The sequence below is a fragment of the Microcaecilia unicolor genome, chromosome 8 (assembly GCF_901765095.1).
Source record: "Microcaecilia unicolor chromosome 8, aMicUni1.1, whole genome shotgun sequence".
In the NCBI taxonomy this organism is placed as follows: domain Eukaryota; kingdom Metazoa; phylum Chordata; class Amphibia; order Gymnophiona; family Siphonopidae; genus Microcaecilia; species Microcaecilia unicolor.
The window spans coordinates 232941490-232959770 of record NC_044038.1 but is presented as its reverse complement, the minus strand read 5'-3'; the positions used below and the strand labels follow the sequence as shown (position 1 = coordinate 232959770).

Sequence of the window (18281 nt, the reverse complement as noted above, 5' to 3'; positions counted from 1 at the left end):
GCAGGACGTCAGACTCGCAGAAGCCTGCGCGGCCACATTGGTGATCTGCAAGGGCCGACTTCTGCATGGAATGTTGCTGGAATCTCAAATAGTAGCAACAGTGGAGGAGTGGCCTAGTGGTTAGGGTGGTGGACTTTGGTCCTGGGGAACTGAGGAACTGAGTTCCATTCCCACTTCAGGCACAGGCAGCTCTTTGTGACTCTGGGCAAGTCACTTAACCCTCCATTGCCCCATGTAAGCCGCATTGAGCCTGCCATGAGTGGGAAAGCGCAGGGTACAAATATAACAAAAATAAAATAGATACTATTGGAGATTCTAAATGGAATGTTGCTATTCCACTAGCGTTGAAACCACTCAAAATCTCCCCAATAAAATGCTCTTTAGTAAACGCAACCAAATAAACTACAAAACCAAAGATAGGAACTAACTGTCTGCAAATAGCACTACCTTTAATTTTTCTCCTTACACATTATGGAATTGAACATATTCATGTTATAATATATTCTTATACTTATATAAGGGAACCCTCAGAAGATACCACTTATGTGGGCAATATCATTAATTCTTTTGCCTAGTGGCATAGCGTCTCTTCATTGGGCTATCCCTTAATTCATTTTTTTGTAGTGCTATTGCAAACACATAAAAGTGCTCAAACTGCATGTGCTCTAAACAATAAACTTATCTTTTCTTTAAGCCGTGTCCGTGTCTCTCACTGCTGAAATCCACTTGGGCTTCCCCTTATTGCGCCCCACTAGCAACATTCCATGTAGAAGCCTGCGCGGCCACATTGGTGATCTGCAAGGGCCGACTTCTACATGGAATGTTGCTAGTGGAATAGCAACATTCCATGTAGAATCTCAAATAGTAGCAACAGTGGAGGAGTGGCCTAGTGGTTAGGGTGGTGGACTTTGGTCCTGAGGAACTGAGTTGGATTCCCACTTCAGGCACAGGCATCTCCTTGTGACTCTGGGCAAGTCACTTAACCCTCCATTGCCTGCCGCATTGAGCCTGCCATGAGTGGGAAAGCGCGGGGTACAAATGTAACAAAAATAAAATAAAAAATAAATTTTCATAGTGAATTTATCAGTTATAGACATTCATGAGGTGGTTCTTTGTAGATATGCAGCATGCCATTAATTGATTAATTATATGTAGAGTGAGATGAGATGGTTTTATCCATATTTGTAAACCACCTTGGCTTTTATTACTAAAGGCAGTATATCATCAAATCTTAATAAAACATACATATATGCATGGTTCTTCTGAGACTTAGAGGCATATTTTCAAAGCACTTAGCCTTCCAAACTTCCATAGGTTTCTATGGAACTTTGGAAGGCTAAGTGCTTTGAAAATATGCTTCTAATTAGTCACACAGTAAAAAGTTTGTAGTCACATTAGGTCTACATTGGAGGTTGATATTTTGTTTTTGGATGGGAATAAAGTTTTTAGGTGGCTTCCAAGAAGCAAGAGATTCTTTTATCAGAACTTGGTTACTGGAAAAGCATGTAAAAAGGTCAAAAGCCAACATAAAATAATCTCTGTGCAAATCTGGTGAAAAGACATGACATTTTTGTGGCCTAGTGGTTAGGGTGGTGGACTTTGGTCCTGGGGAACTGAGTTCAATTCCCACTTCAGGCACAGGCAGCTCCTTGTGACTCTGGGCAAGTCACTTAACCCTCCATTGCCCCATGTAAGCTGCATTGAGCCTGCCATGAGTGGGAAAGCGCAGGGTACAAATGTAACAAAATTAAAATGGATACTATTGGAGATTCTACATGGAATGTTGCTACTATTGGAGATTCTACATGGAATGTTGCTATTCCACTAGCAACATTCCATGTAGAAGAAGGCTGCACAGGCTTCTGTTTCTGTGAGTCTGACGTCCTGCACGTACGTGCAGGACGTCAGACTCACAGAAGCAGAAGCCTGCGCGACCACATTGGTGATCTGCAAGGGCCGACTTCTACATGGAATGTTGCTAGTGGAATAGCAACATTCCATGTAGAATCTCAAATAGTAGGAGGAGTGGCCTAGTGGTTAGGGTGGTGGACCTTGGTCCTGAGGAACTGAGTTCGATTCCCACTTCAGGCACAGGCAGCTCCTTGTGACTCTGGGCAAGTCACTTAACCCTCCATTGCCCCATGTAAGCCGCATTGAGCCTGCCATGAGTGGGAAAGCGCAGGGTACAAATGTAACAAAATTAAAATGGATACTATTGGAGATTCTACATGGAATGTTGCTACTATTGGAGATTCTACATGGAATGTTGCTACTATTGGAGATTCTACATGGAATGTTGCTATTCCACTAGCAACATTCCATGTAGAAGGCTGCGCAGGCTTCTGTTTCTGTGAGTCTGACGTCCTGCACGTACGTGCAGGACGTCAGACTCACAGAAGCAGAAGCCTGCGCGGCCACATTGGTGATCTGCAAGGGCCGACTTCTACATGGAATGTTGCTAGTGGAATAGCAACATTCCATGTAGAATCTCAAATAGTAGCAACAGTGGAGGAGTGGCCTAGTGGTTAGGGTGGAGGACTTTGGTCCTGAGGAACTGAGTTTGATTCCCACTTCAGGCACAGGCAGCTCCTTGTGACTCTGGGCAAGTCACTTAACCCTCCATTGCCCCATGTAAGCCGCATTGAGCCTGCCATGAGTGGGAAAGCGCAGGGTACAAATGTAACAAAAATAAAATAGATACTATTGGAGATTCTACATGGAATGTTGCTACTATTGGAGATTCTACATGGAATGTTGCTATTCCACTAGCAACATTCCATGTAGAAGGCTGCGCAGGCTTCTGTTTCTGTGAGTCTGACGACTCACAGAAGCAGAAGCCTGTGCGGCCACATTGGTGATCTGCAAGGGCCGACTTTTACATGGAATGTTGCTAGTGGAATAGCAACGTTCCATGTAGAATCTCAAATAGTAGCAACAGTGGAGGAGTGGCCTAGTGGTTAGGGTCCTGGGGAACTGAGCAACTGAGTTCGATTCCTACTTCAGGCACAGGCAGCTCCTTGTGACTCTGGGCAAGTCACTTAACCCTCCATTGCCCCATGTAAGCCGCATTGAGCCTGCCATGAGTGGGAAAGCGCAGGGTACAAATGTAACAAAATTAAAATGGATACTATTGGAGATTCTACATGGAATGTTGCTACTATTGGAGATTCTACGTGGAATGTTGCTACTACAGGAGATTCTACATGGAATGTTGCTATTCCACTAGCAACATTCCATGTAGAAGGCTGCGCAGGCTTCTGTTTCTGTGAGTCTGACGTCCTGCACGTATGTGCAGGACGTCAGACTCACAGAAGCAGAAGCCTGCGCGGCCACATTGGTGATCTGCAAGGGCCGACTTTTACATGGAATGTTGCTAGTGGAATAGCAACGTTCCATGTAGAATCTCAAATAGTAGCAACAGTGGAGGAGTGGCCTAGTGGTTAGGGTGGTGGACTCTGGTCCTGGGGAACTGAGCAACTGAGTTCGATTCCCACTTCAGGCACAGGCAGCTCCTTGTGACTCCGGGCAAGTCACTTAACCCTCCATTGCCCCATGTAAGCCGCATTGAGCCTGCCATGAGTGGGAAAGCGCAGGGTACAAATGTAACAAAATTAAAATGGATACTATTGGAGATTCTACATGGAATGTTGCTACTATTGGAGATTCTACATGGAATGTTGCTATTCCACTAGCAACATTCCATGTAGAAGGCTGCGCAGGCTTCTGTTTCTGTGAGTCTGACGTCCTGCACGTACGTGCAGGACGTCAGACTCACAGAAGCAGAAGCCTGTGCGGCCACATTGGTGATCTGCAAGGGCCGACTTTTACATGGAATGTTGCTAGTGGAATAGCAACGTTCCATGTAGAATCTCAAATAGTAGCAACAGTGGAGGAGTGGCCTAGTGGTTAGGGTCCTGGGGAACTGAGCAACTGAGTTCGATTCCTACTTCAGGCACAGGCAGCTCCTTGTGACTCTGGGCAAGTCACTTAACCCTCCATTGCCCCATGTAAGCCGCATTGAGCCTGCCATGAGTGGGAAAGCGCAGGGTACAAATGTAACAAAATTAAAATGGATACTATTGGAGATTCTACATGGAATGTTGCTACTATTGGAGATTCTACGTGGAATGTTGCTACTACAGGAGATTCTACATGGAATGTTGCTATTCCACTAGCAACATTCCATGTAGAAGGCTGCGCAGGCTTCTGTTTCTGTGAGTCTGACGTCCTGCACGTACGTGCAGGACGTCAGACTCACAGAAGCAGAAGCCTGCGCGGCCACATTGGTGATCTGCAAGGGCCGACTTTTACATGGAATGTTGCTAGTGGAATAGCAACGTTCCATGTAGAATCTCAAATAGTAGCAACAGTGGAGGAGTGGCCTAGTGGTTAGGGTGGTGGACTCTGGTCCTGGGGAACTGAGCAACTGAGTTCGATTCCCACTTCAGGCACAGGCAGCTCCTTGTGACTCCGGGCAAGTCACTTAACCCTCCATTGCCCCATGTAAGCCGCATTGAGCCTGCCATGAGTGGGAAAGCGCAGGGTACAAATGTAACAAAAAAAAAAAAAAAGAGAAAGAAAAGGGAGAGACAGATCACATGCAAAAAGCTCTGTTCAGTGACCTTTGAGATTGATGCACTTATCCCAGTGAAGCACTGTGTTCCTCTCCATTCTGTGTTATGCTTCCCTGCTGCATAAAAGGGTTGTGTAAAAGCGGAGTTGCTCACTTATAATATTGGTCCTTGTAGGTCAAGAAGGTCAAGTGCTCGCAACATAAGAGAGACTGTAGTTCAGAAAAGATTAGGGAACTTTTGCAAGGCAGTATTGTGCATGACTGATGTCACACGAAGCCACCTCAGTAAACAACCCCAAATAATCAGCTTAAAAATGTCTTTCATTGCTTCTTTTAGCTAACCTTATGATCTGTACAGCATTTGTGTCCCTACGGGACCCTAGTATGCTTAGTAGTGTGGTATACAATCAACATGCTTAAAGCCCACCTCTTCAATGCTGCGTTCGGCACCTAACCCTTACCGTTCAGTGAATCCAGACTGCCCCAATTTGACTACCCCTATCGGACCGACCGTTCACTTGTCTATTAGATTGTAAGCTCTTTGAGCAGGGACTGTCTCTCTTTGTTAAATTGTACAGCGCTGCGTAACCCTAGTAGCGCTCTAGAAATGTTAGGTAGTAGTAGTAGATAGCTCAGGAGCACATTTCTATAGCTTATGAAAATGAGTGAAGGATAAATTAGAATGAACCAAATTTTGGCTCCATTTTTGGTTGCTTTCAAATTGAATTGCTTCATGTTTGAGCGTGAGCCATATTTTGTTACGCATGGATGAGTTTTGACCATAAATCATCTACTCATGCACAGTAGAAGGGGTGGTAAAGTTAGTAAAATTCTATAACTAACTACATAAGCTATTGTTGTCCTACCTCTTCAAATCTACCTCTTCAAAAATCTTCAAACGACTACAAAAACTATCATCTAACCTGTTCAGATATTATATAAATAACTACATAAACTTTCGATGCCCTCTCAACATCATAACTGTAAAATTCTATTGTAATCTCGCCTAAAATGTAAATTGTAAGACGCTTGGAACCAAAACTTGTTTTTGGATAACAGTGGGATACAAGAATGCATAATAAGAGAGTGCTGTTATAATTTGAGCCTTATATAAAGGGGAGCCTAGAGACAAAGGGGCTGTTTTGGCAAACTCAGCCCATGGGCCTTTTGAGTTGGTCATTCACACCACTTTAAGCTGACTTTTCAGACAATCAGTATTGCATGGCAGGGCCAACAAGATGATTTTGGTAACTTGGCACCCTATTGGGTGGCAGCGTAAAGGTTTACCCTCTTATCTCTTTTTTTTTTCCCTCCACCTTTTCCAGATTCGACAGAGAGTGCACCAGATTTTAAGTATGAGGGGCAGCTCCCTGAAAATTGTTCGCCACATCTTAAAGGGTTTGTATTACTCGGTTCTTGTAATTATCTTTACCTCATTACCTAAGATCTCTTCTTTCATTGGGCAAAACATCGTTCTTTTCAAAAGACAAAGGGGATTCTGAAAATGTAGCTCAGCTGGCTACAATTTCTGTTCCTACAAGGAACTTTGAAAATAGAGTTCAGATTAACTGTGTTGAACTCTTCAGAAGACAGCAGCAAGTATGCTGCAGAAAAAAGGATCACGGTAATTTTGTATAGAGTTTTACTAAAGCTTTTGACATGGTATCCCTATGAACAGTGGAGTAAAGGGGGGGGGGGGGGGGCGGCCCGCCCCGGGTCCACGCCGCTGGGGGGGTGCCGCGCGCCTGTCGGCTCTTCGTTTTCATGCTCCCTTTGCCCCAGAACAGGTTACTTCCTGTTCCGGGGCAGAGGGAGCATGAAAACGAAGAGCAGGCAGGCGCGCGGCACCCCCCCCCCCCCCCCCCCAGCCGCGTGCACCCGGGGGGGGGGGGGGGTCTTTCGCCGGGGGGAAGGAGTAAAAGTAATATTGCTTCCATTCCAAATGATGGCTAACTGTGTCATATAGGGCCAGATTCTAGAAATGGCGCCTTAAAAATAGGCGATGAAAAACCATGTGGTTAGCGTGATTGTATAAACTACGCCTAAAATTACGCGCAGTTTATAGAATGTGCGCATACATCGTTCTTGCGCCTAAAATGTAAGCGCAGCCAATTAGCCCACCTAAACCTAGGCGTAAATACCTGCAGGTCGGGTGTATTCCGTAACAGTACACACAGTTTTTCTGAAACACGCACAACCCGCCCATTCTATGCCCATGGTCATGCCCCCTTTTCAACTGCGCGCATTAGAATGTACACGCACCATGCTGTAAGATACACCTAGAAAGTTGTGCGTGTACGTTCTAATTAAAACCAATTAGTGCCGCTAATTGGTTAAGTACCAATTATCAGCACATATTGGCTTGTTAATTAAGTTGCGTGCGCAGTTTGGCCATGCACCCAAATTAGCGTGCACTAGTTACGTCGCCATGTTTACAATTTAGGGGATCGAAAATATACTACAGTGTTACACCAGGGTATGGGTATCCTGGACAAATGGAAATGAAGTGGTAGATAATATGTAATACTAGTAAAAAAAGGCCCGCTTGTGGAGCAAATGAAACGAGCGCTAGCAAGGTTTTCCTCCCCAACTCCCCCTCCCTCCCTACCCACCCCTTCGTCGTCGTGAAGCCACTGACGCCATTGCTCCGCACCTCGTCAACGCACGCCACCTTCATCTCCTTCTTCGTTCTGAAGCCACTGACGCCATTGCTCCGCCCTCGATGTGTGACGCCACTGCTCCGCCCTCGACGTCATCACGTTTGACGCTAGGGAGGGGCCCAGAGACTTAGTGATTTCGGTGGCTTCACCACCACGAACCCTTCGAACCCGTCTTGAAGGAAGGTGACGTCAGTGGCTTGGCTTCAGTGACGTCAGTGTCTTCAGAACGTTGAGGGTGAGTTTTATTATATAGGATAGGCAAGTGTGGGAGAGTGATTTTGGGGCACAAGAATAGAAAGCTGAAATATACTTTGAATGTAGCCATTACCTAACACTAGAGAAAGGATTAGAGAATATTAGTTTACAGATAAGCTGGAAATGCATGTGCAGAGCTACAGGATGTGAATGCTGGTGTTCAGAAACCGAAGGGTAGGAACAAGGAATAACTGCGTCTTGCCTCGTGTGTAATTGCCTGCTTTCTTCTTTTAATACATCTTACTTGTTTCTTTAATACCGAGCATCTATTTCAGTCCCCATATTTCTCCCCTAGAATTACCCTTGTACCTATTATGATCGCACAGTTCAGCAGTATCTTATGCAAGAAATAATGTGGGTTTTTATTTTCCGGGAGCCGTTGGTGTCTCATTTGCAGAGTTCAATCACCGTTAATGAGATTGTGGGAGCTTTTTATGGCACATCCTGGTGTACAGAAAATAACAGCAATAAAAAGTCATTTGAAAAAAAAAAAAAAAAAGAGTTAGGAAAAAAGGCCAGGCTGCAGCAGACAGAGCACCCGAAGAAGATGTAATGAAAAAGACTTGAGGTGTATGGCTATAAACAGAGAAAAATGATGATAGTCTGTATTATTTCTAAAATCTTCAACCTTCTCTTGAGATCTTCTTTCATCACATGAGCTTATTAGGTTATTACTGGGAAGGAAACGGCGGAAGGCTGCAAACCCGGTTCCAACTTCAAATGATGATAACTTAAACAGTCACATTCGTATAAGTTTGTACACTTTTTACTTCTGTATGTTACGTACTTCAGAGGCTTTGTTTGGAACTATGGGCCCTGCTGTTTGTGTATAAGACAATCTGGTTTTTTTTTTTTTTTTTTTGGGGGGGGGGGGGGGGGTCATCTTTTCATTTTTGACTTCTGCTCAGGTTCTTGTTTTAAAGCTTGCATATTTTTGTGTAGAGAGGTGCGGTAGCCGTGTTAGTCCACTCTTAAAGGTTATCAATAGAACTCAAACAAAATAAAACATGGAAAAGAAAATAAGATACATAGTAAACATAGTAGATGACGGCAGAAAAAGACCTGCACGGTCCATCCAGTCTGCCCAAGAAGATAAATTCATATGTGCTACTTTTTTATTTGTACATGTCCTCTTCAGTGCACAGACCGTATAAGTCTGGCCAGCCCTATCCCCGCCTCCCAACCACCAGCTCTGGCACAGACCCTATAAGTCTGCCCAGCACTATCCCCACCTCCCACCACCAGCTCTGGCACAGACCGTATAAGTCTGGCCAGCCCTATCCCTGCCACCCACCACCAGCTCTGGCACAGACCGTATAAGTCTGCCCAGCACTATCCCTGCCTCCCACCACCAGCTCTGGCACAGACCGTATAAGTCTGGCCAGCCCTCTCCCTGCCACCCACCACCAGCTCTGGCACAGACCGTATAAGTCTGCCCAGCCCCCAGATACCTTTTTTATTGGACATAATCAAGAAATGTATGAAGTTATGTCCAATAAAAAAGGTATCATCTTATTTTCTTTTCCATGTTTTATTTTGTTTGATTTCTATAGATTCTACATGGAATGTTGCTATTCCACTAGCAACATTCCATGTAGAAGTCGGCCCTTGTAGATCACCAATGTGGCCGCGCAGGCTTCTGCTTCTGTGAGTCTGACGTCCTGCACGTACGTGCAGGACGTCAGACTCACAGAAACAGAAGCCTGCGCAGCCTTCTACATGGAATGTTGCTAGTGGAATAGCAACATTCCATGTAGAATCTCCAATGGTATCTATTTTACTGTCATAGTAATGCTTGAATGTTTTCACTTATATATACTGTCATCTACCACATTTGCTTATTTCCGATCTGAGGAAGAAGGGCAACCTTCGAAAGCTAATCAAGAAATGTATTAAGTTATGTCCAATAAAAAAGGTATCATCTTATTTTCTTTTCCATGTTTTATTTTGTTTGATTTCTATTGATATTTTTGTGTGTATGTGTGTTTTATTGTTACCCCCTGCAGTGCTATAGGAGAGAGAGATTAGAGATATAGAGAGATTACATCTAAGGACTAGTTTATGTTATTTTCTTTCCTACCTGTGAACCAAATAGGACCCCTGTACCTGCCACCTTTTAATAAAGTGTTATTTTTCTGTTCACCTTAAGCTTCTGGGTGGCTCCACTTTATCCAGACTCCGGCACTGGAGGTTATATCTGTTTTAGTATAGTATGGAACCTAGGTTAAACGTTTGTAATGTAGCTTATGCTTCAGAATAGAAGACTGATGAATAATGCATACATAATACTTGTTAACTTATTGGGGCTAAGCGAGCTGGCTCATATCAAGGTCACAGCCTAGTGTTTTGCTTACTTCTCAGTACTGTATTAATTAAAAAAAAAATACTGTACCAGATCATCTCTTAGAGACTTAAATGCATTGGGCATTTGAAAAGGACTGAAAAAAATAAATATCAGAAATCTATTATTAAGCCTTGGTATATTCGATCAGAACTCCTGTCTCCTTCTTTTCTGCTTTCTCTCACTTTCAGTTGCCATTCACTGCTGGACAACGTTTGGAGCTATTTCAGGCTCTCTTCATCTGTGATCACGCACTACCTGTTCATCTCTGCCGATCTGCTTCCTTTGAATTTGCCAATGCAGTGTTCTCATTTTCTTGGGGTTTTAGCATGCTAATGGAATCCAGTTTTATTTTTCTCCTAAAAATACGCAGACTATGAAATTATATATATATATATATAGTAACGTAGTAGATGACGGCAGAAAAAGACCTGCACGGTCCATCCAGTCTGCCCAACAAGATAAACTCATATGTGCTACTTTTTGTGTATACCCTACTTTGATTTGTACCTGTCCTTTTCAGGGCACAGACCGTATAAGTCTGCCCAGCACTATCCCCGCCTCCCAACCACCAGCCCCGCCTCCCACCACCGGTTCTGGCACAGACCGTATAAGTCTGCCCAGCACTATCCCTGCCTCCCAACCACCAGCCCCGCCTCCCACCACCGGTTCTGGCACAGACCGTATAAGTCTGCCCAGCACTATCCCCGCCTCCTGCCACTGGCTCTGCCACCCAATCTCGGATAAGCTCCTTAGGATCCATTCCTTCTGAACAGGATTCCTTTATGTTTATCCCACGCATGTTTGAATTCCGTTACCGTTTTCATTTCCACCACCTCCCGTGGAGGCCCCTGGGATTTGGAAGTCATACTTAAGATGCAGGTGAGAAGTATCCTAATGAGCTCCTTTTATGGCTGCTTTTTGTTCTTGGCAGCCAGCATCATTGGGTGCCATGTGACTGTTCCAGGAGCTGAAAAATGTAGGTAAAAATGGTCAGTGAAGTGAGGGTGAGATTTAGCTGTACTTCTCTTAAACTCTATAAAGCAAACCTAGGTAAAACAGGACGGATTGCTGAAAGGCAGGTGCTGTAAGAGGTAGATCAGACTAGAGCTTAACCTTTTTGTGGGCTGCACATGCTAAACAGAATACAGATTGGTGCAGGTTGAATGACTGTTAAGGGTACTTTACTGTTGGGTCACCAGCATAGCAGTATGGCATGACTCCTCTTCCTGGGTCACCTTAAATAAAGGTGGTGGAGATGAAAACGGTAACGGAATTCAAACATGCGTGGGATATGCATAAAGGAATCCTGTGCAGAAGGAATGGATCCTCAGAAGCTTAGCCGAAATTGGGTGGCGGAGCAGGTGGGGGGAAGAGGGGTTGGTGGTTGGGAGGCGAGGATAGTGGAGAGCAGACTTATACGGTCTGTGCCAAAGCCGGTGATGGGAGGTGGGACTGGTGGTTGGGAGGCGGGAAGTACTGCTGCGCAGACTTGTACGGTCTGTGCCCTGAATAAGGTAGGTACAAATCAAGGTAAGGTTTACACATATGTTGTCTTGTTGGGCAGACTGGATGGACCGTGCAGGTCTTTTTCTGCCGTCATCTACTATGTTACTATGTTACTATCAAGCTCATTTTCAAAGCACTTAGCCTCCCAAAGTTCCATAGAAACCTATGGAACTTAGCCTCCCAAAGTGCTTTGAAAATATGCCTGCTCGTCACACCATATCCAGTAAGCTGATGAGTCTGAGGGGCGACAGGAATACAATTTTGGCTGAAATGGTATATTAAGAGAGATGCCTTAACAGGCCGGGATAGACCCTTCCATGTTCATCCTTTTTCCTCCACCAGCCTCGTTTTTGAAGCTAGATTTCTGTTTAAATTGGGAGAATCCAGAAGATGAGGGAGCTGGTTTTTCCCGTCCTCTACCATACATCCACATTTTTTTTAAAAAGCATTGTTCTGCTTCAGTTCATTTTCATCGCTGAGTGGTAAATCCAGTGCTGAAAGTCGTCAGCAGTATTTCTGCACGGCTCTGGTATAAGCTTTGTTATAAACAGCTCTGAAGACTGGGGAAGCAGAGATGCTAGCTGATTTGTGTGCTGGAATGCACTCTTCAAAACAAAGAGAATTCTTTGCCAAGGCCTCTGGGAGAAATTCCTTTAATATTTATAAACTGCAACAGGAGCTGAGATAACAAGAAGTAGTTGATGCCACAGTGATCTGCAGAAGAATTATTGACTGGCCGTGACACACTGTTGTAGAACTGCAAAGAAATGGGTAGCCTGTTCAGTTGGGTTATTCTGGGGGCAAGGTGGTAGGGGGAGGTTTCTGTCTGACCCAGTGCAGTGTTTGGTCCAAGCCTATAGTGGCAAAAAGATATCACTTCATGTGAAAGAAGTGATGCAATCAGACCTCGAAGGCGTAAGGACTAGTTGGAAGCTCTTCATTGACCCCAAGGGGAGGGAGGCAGTCGCCCCTCGCCTACTTATTAACCAGAGAGGACAAGTATAAGTCAGCTGGAATTTAATTGACTTTCGCAGTGTCAGTGAGTTTGAATCAATTAAATTTGGGTTTTATTATTAAATAATTGCAAGCTGTTTCAAAATACTTAGCTTAATTTAAAATTGCTTTAGAAAAAGACCTGCATCTTCAATGAGGTTTTCTCCAGATTGAGCAAGAGGCTTAACTCTTATCCCCCACCTTCTCTAATTTCCCCATCCCACTGCTGTTTATCCCTGAACTTTCTAATTAAGCTTTGTTTTTCTGCAGAGTATGCAGAGAATATTGGTGATGGGAAAAGCCAGGAGTTTCGAGAGAGTGAACAGAAGCGGATCATGGACCTGCTGGAGAATTTCTGATACGTTCACACAAGACAATTGTTCTGTGACCTCGCAGAACAGCTAATCTAGTGAGGTTTCATGGCTACCCTGCTGAGCCTTGCCAGAGACTCAACTCAAGTGACATTTTTAGAACAGCAAATATATGAATGATTTTGAGTGTGAGAATTCTTCAAAATAAAAATCTTCTTTTTTTTTTAAAATTAACATTACTGGATTAACCTAGGTCCAGCGATGGGGGCTTCGGGCTCTCTTTTGGCGCTTTTTGACCACCAACATCTTATATGAGGGATTAAGAGGTCAAAATATGATCACATCATTCATTGACGTCTGACTTGCTCTTTAGATCTAAGTGTTTCATGGTGCTGCTCTGAGATTGCTTTAACACTTGCTGATCCAGTGTATGTGGGAGACTTTTGCCCATCCCTGTTGTAAACTGTCCGTGATGATGTACTAAAATGTTGGTAGTCTGTAGTCTTCCGTTTGGAGTCACCATTACATGTCTTGTTTCCCACATCGAGAGGGGGATGTTCAGGAGGAAAGTGGCTAGAAATGTTCTGCCATTTTATCTGAAAGATTAAATCCACATCATAGTCTCTACTGCAGTCCAGTTTCTATACTCCAAACTTAGTCTGCAGTTTCTTTCTTTTGAGAGGTTAAACCCATTTTCTTAAAGATTTTCTTATAGAAAAATCTTTAATAAATCAGGCAATAAACATCCACTCAAATATTCAAAGAAGAAATGTCCCATTAAGAGCTCTGTTAATGAGCATAGTAACATAGTAGATGACGGCAGAAAAAGACCTGCACGGTCCATCCAGTCTGTCCAACAAGACAAACTCATATGTGTATACCTTACCTTGATTTGTACCTGCCTTTTTCAGGGCACAGACCGTACAAGTCTGCCCAGCAGTATTTCCCGCCTTCCAATCACCAGTCCCGCCTCCCATCACCGGCTCTGGCACAGACCGTATAAGTCTGCCCAGCACTATCCCCGCCTCCCAACCACCAGTCCCGCCTCCCACCACCGGCTCTGGCACAGACCGTATAAGTCTGCCCAGCACTATCCCCGCCTCCCAACCACCGGCTCTGGCATAGACCGTATAAGTCTGCCCAGCACTATCCCCGCCTCCCAACCACCGGCTCTGGCACAGACCGTATAAGTCTGCCCAGCACTATCCCCGCCTCCCAACCACCAGTCCCGCTTCCCACCACCGGCTCTGGCACAGACCGTATAAGTCTGCCCAGCACTATCCCCGCTTCCCAACCACCGGCTCTGGCACAGACCGTATAAGTCTGCCCTCCACTATCCTCGCCTCCCAACCACCAACCCCTCTTCCCCCCACCCAATTTCGGCTAAGCTTCTGGGGATCCCTTCCTTCTGAGCAGGATTCCTTTATGTTTATCCCATTCATGTTTGAATTCCGTTACCGTTTTCATCTCCACCACCTCCTGCGGGAGGGCATTCCAAGCATAGGGTGAAACATAGTTCCTTGTGCTGCTCTGTGACTTTAGGTCTAGAAACTGGAGCTAGACGGTTACCATTGAATGGGTTCACCAAGGAGGACAACAGTGTCCTCTGCCAAGGTCCTCAGATCATGCAACTGGCTCTTAGTTCCAGTCTGTGAAATGTTTGAGCTGAATATGCTACATATCGGTGTGTTTGGGGGAGGGGGCAGGGTCTTTACTTAGATAATCTGTGATGTCTTGGTGAGTAACAGTTATCTTGATTTTTCTGTTTCAAGATCAGAATTAGTTACATAATTCCAGTACTGGTTTTCTTTTGAATTTCAGTTGTGTTTCAATGTGATGATCCAGTACCTTGAAAAACAAGGCACCAAAATAATGGAAGAAAGAACGAGCATTTTTGTATTGGAAAGCTTGATACGTTCAGTTTGGATGAAGAAATCATTTTGTTTTATTTAGACGTAGCATCTGCATTTTCAGTCAAATATATCAAGGCAAGTCCCTGGAGGCAAGGTTGCCAGATGGGCGGTTTTCCCGCCCAATTGGGCGGCTTTCCGTGACCCGCTGCGGGAAATTTTCGACCGCTGCGGGTCGCGGTTTTTTGGGCGGCTTCACGTTCGGTTGGGCGGGTTTTGTTCTTCGGCTGCGGTTTTTGCGGTGCGGGGGGCGTGGTTAATGGCATAGGGGGTGGAGCTGTGAACATCGGGGGAGGGGGGTGTGCGGTTTTGGGCGGGTTTAGAACTGGTTTGGGGTGGGAAAAATTATGTAAATCTAGCAACCCTGCCTGGAGGGCTTACAGTCTCTTTATACCCAAGACAATGGAGAGTTAAGTACCTTGTGCCAAAGTCAGAAAGGCTTCTTTGGTTTTCAGCCCTGCTGCTCTAAGAACTAGGCTACTCTTCCACTCCCTTTGAAAACTCTCCTCTGTTGGGACCTTTGCAGTAAACTTAAAAAGTGCTTAGTGTTTGAGTCTGTAAGACTTGAATGGATGTGGTAAAGCATACCTTACTGTGATCAACAATAGAGTTTCCCAGTAGACCTTATTTACTTATTTGGTACATTAATAGGGCCACAGCAGCAGATATGATACAAAAAAAGAAAATGATGCTTGCTAGCTATCTGCTAAATTGTTCTAGAAAAAGTCATCCTAAAATGAAAAGGCAAGTTAAGCACCGTGGATCGTCCCAGCCCAACACAGCGTGCAAGGGCTTTCGGAGGCTCAATATATGCCCCCTTCCATCTACCACATAATTTTAAATATTGTGACATTACAGCAAATCACAATGCAATAAAATTCTTTGCAGGATAGTGTTTGTTTATATCCAACTCCCATTCTGCTTCAGGTGATCTTGCCATGTGGTTGTCATTTTTAGCTGATAGTGGTTAGAATATTGTTCACCTAGGGAGTGGAGGAGTGGCCTAGTGGTTAGGGTGGTGGACTTTGGTCCTCAGGAACTGAGTTCGATTACCACTTCAAGCACAGGCAGCTCCTTGTGACTCTGGGCAAGTCACTTAACCCTCCATTGCCCCATGTAAGCTGCATTGAGCCTGCCATGAGTGGGAAAGCGCAGGGTACAAATGTAACCAAAATAAAATAGATACTATTGGAGATTCTACATGGAATGTTGCTATTCCACTAGCAACATTCCATGTAGAAGGCTGCGCAGGCTTCTGTTTCTGTGAGTCTGACGTCCTGCACGTACGTGCAGGACGTCAGACTCACAGAAGCAGAAGCCTGCGCGGCCACATTGGTGATCTGCAAGGGCCGACTTCTACATGGAATGTTGCTAGTGGAATAGCAACATTCCATGTAGAATCGCAAATAGTAGCAACAGTGGAGGAGTGGCCTAGTGGTTAGGGTGGTGGACTTTGGTCCTGGGGAACTGAGGAACTGAGTTCGATTCCCACTTCAGGCACAGGCAGCTCCTTGTTACTCTGGGCAAGTCACATAACCCTCCATTGCCCCATGTAAGCTGCATTGAGTCTGCCATGAGTGGGAAAGTGCAGGGTACAAATGTAACAAAAATAAAATAGATACTATTGGAGATTCTACATGGAATGTTGCTACTATTGGAGATTCTACATGGAATGTTGGTATTCCACTAGCAACATTCCATGTAGAAGCCTGCGCGGCCACATTGGTGATCTGCAAGGGCCGACTTCTACATGGAATGTTGCTAGTGGAATAGCAACATTCCATTTAGAATCTCAAATAGTAGCAACAGTGGAGGAGTGGCCTAGTGGTTAGGGTGGTGGACTTTGGTCCTGGGGAACTGAGGAACTGAGTTCGATTCCCACTTCAGGCACAGGCAGCTCCTTGTGACTCTGGGCAAGTCACTTAACCCTCCATTGCCCCATGTAAGCCACATTGAGCCTGCCATGAGTGGGAAAGCGCGGGGTACAAATGTAACAAAAATTAAATAAATATAAGTACATAAGTAGTGCCATACTGGGAAAGACCAAAGGTCCATCTAGCCCAGCATCCTGTCACCGACAGTGGCCAATCCAGGTCAAGGGCACCTGGCACGCTCCCCAAACGTAAAAACATTCCAGACAAGTTATACCTAAAAATGCGGAATTTTTCCAAGTCCATTTAATAGCGGTCTATGGACTTGTCCTTTAGGAATCTTATCTAACCCCTTTTTAAACTCCGTCAAGCTAACCGCCCGTACCACGTTCTCCGGCAACGAATTCCAGAGTCTAATTACACGTTGGGTGAAGAAAAATTTTCTCCGATTCGTTTTAAATTTACCACACTGTAGCTTCAACTCATGCCCTCTAGTCCTAGTATTTTTGGATAGCGTGAACAGTCGCTTCACATCCACCCGATCCATTCCACTCATTATTTTATACACTTCTATCATATCTCCCCTCAGCCGTCTCTTCTCCAACTGAAAAGCCCTAGCCTTCTCAGCCTCTCTTCATAGGAAAGTCGTCCCATCCCCACTATCATTTTCGTCGCCCTTCGCTGTACCTTTTCCAATTCTACTATATCTTTTTTGAGATACGGATACCAGTACTGAACACAATACTCCAGGTGTAAATAAATATGGGCAGAATGCTGCAGTGATGCTGTACTTCAGCAACAGACACCATTATCTTAGGGGAAGGGTCATCTTTTGGGAAGGAAAATGGGGCATTTTCTCCAGGCCCTTTGCTGCAGTGGTAGCCCAAAATCTTATGTCACTTCTTGAGTTGGCAAGCATGTGCCGGCTGTGATCTATGCACAGTAAAGATCAAGGTTTCTTTAACCACTTTTGGGGACTTAGGCACCTTTTGTGATTTGGTCCCGTTTTATTTTTACATAGTAACATAATAGATGACGGCAGAAAAAGACCTGCACGGTCCATCCAGTCTGCCCAACAAGATAAACTCATATGTGCTACTTTTTGTGTATACCTTACCTTGATTTGTATCTTATCATTTTCAGGGCACAGACCGTATAAGTCTGCCCAGCACTATCCCTGCCTCTCAACCACCGGCTCTGGGACAGACCGTATAAGTGTGCCCAGCAATATCCTCGCCTCCCAATCACCAGCCCCGCCTCCCACCACCGGCTCTGCCACCCAATCTCGGCTAAGCTTCTGAGGATCCATTCCTTCTGAACAGGATTCCTTTATGTCAGATCATCCCCCTCTAGTCATGTATTTGGTAAATACTGATTCATATCCCCAAGGTACAGTCATCTGAAAAATGTTTTTTTAAAATGATCATATCCGGAATCTCAAGGAAACAAGCTCCCGATTTAAACTTCTATTCCAATGGGCACAGATCATTTTGATAAAAAGTTCTAAAGATCTTCCCTTTCATTGTTCTGTGCTCTTATGTGTGTATCCACAATAGACCCGATGCACAAAGGCAGCCGTAAAATATGGCTGCCTCGCTAAAATTTAGCAAATCGCTAGCAGCCAGTGATGCACGATGCAAATGTGCTGCACGGATCCCTCTTTGTGTATCCTCGCTGTTTGCGAGTTTGAGCTGTCAAATAGATTTGACACTGCTTTCAAATCCATTTGACAGCTCTGATGCACTGGACCTCCCTGACCCCACACTTTAAAAAAAAAAAAAAATTACCCTGGTGGTTCAGTGGACCCTGACCATCCTAATCATTTTTCCAGTGGACCGCGACCTTCCCCCGCGACCCC

General features: G+C 44.8%; 1 protein-coding gene across 2 annotated transcripts in view; it reads left to right on the top strand.

Moving 5' to 3' along the window:
• CTNNBL1 (catenin beta like 1) overlaps window positions 1–12862 on the top strand; it is a 297567-nt gene extending 284705 nt beyond the window's left edge. For both annotated transcript variants that reach the window (XM_030212603.1, XM_030212602.1), the window contains 2 exons: window positions 5899–5971; window positions 12602–12862. In XM_030212603.1, the coding sequence (XP_030068463.1) occupies window positions 5899–5971; window positions 12602–12690 (162 nt within the window). In that variant the 3' untranslated portion in view covers window positions 12691–12862. The remainder of the gene's footprint in view (window positions 1–5898; window positions 5972–12601) is intronic.
• Window positions 12863–18281: the final 5419 nt, after the last annotated feature.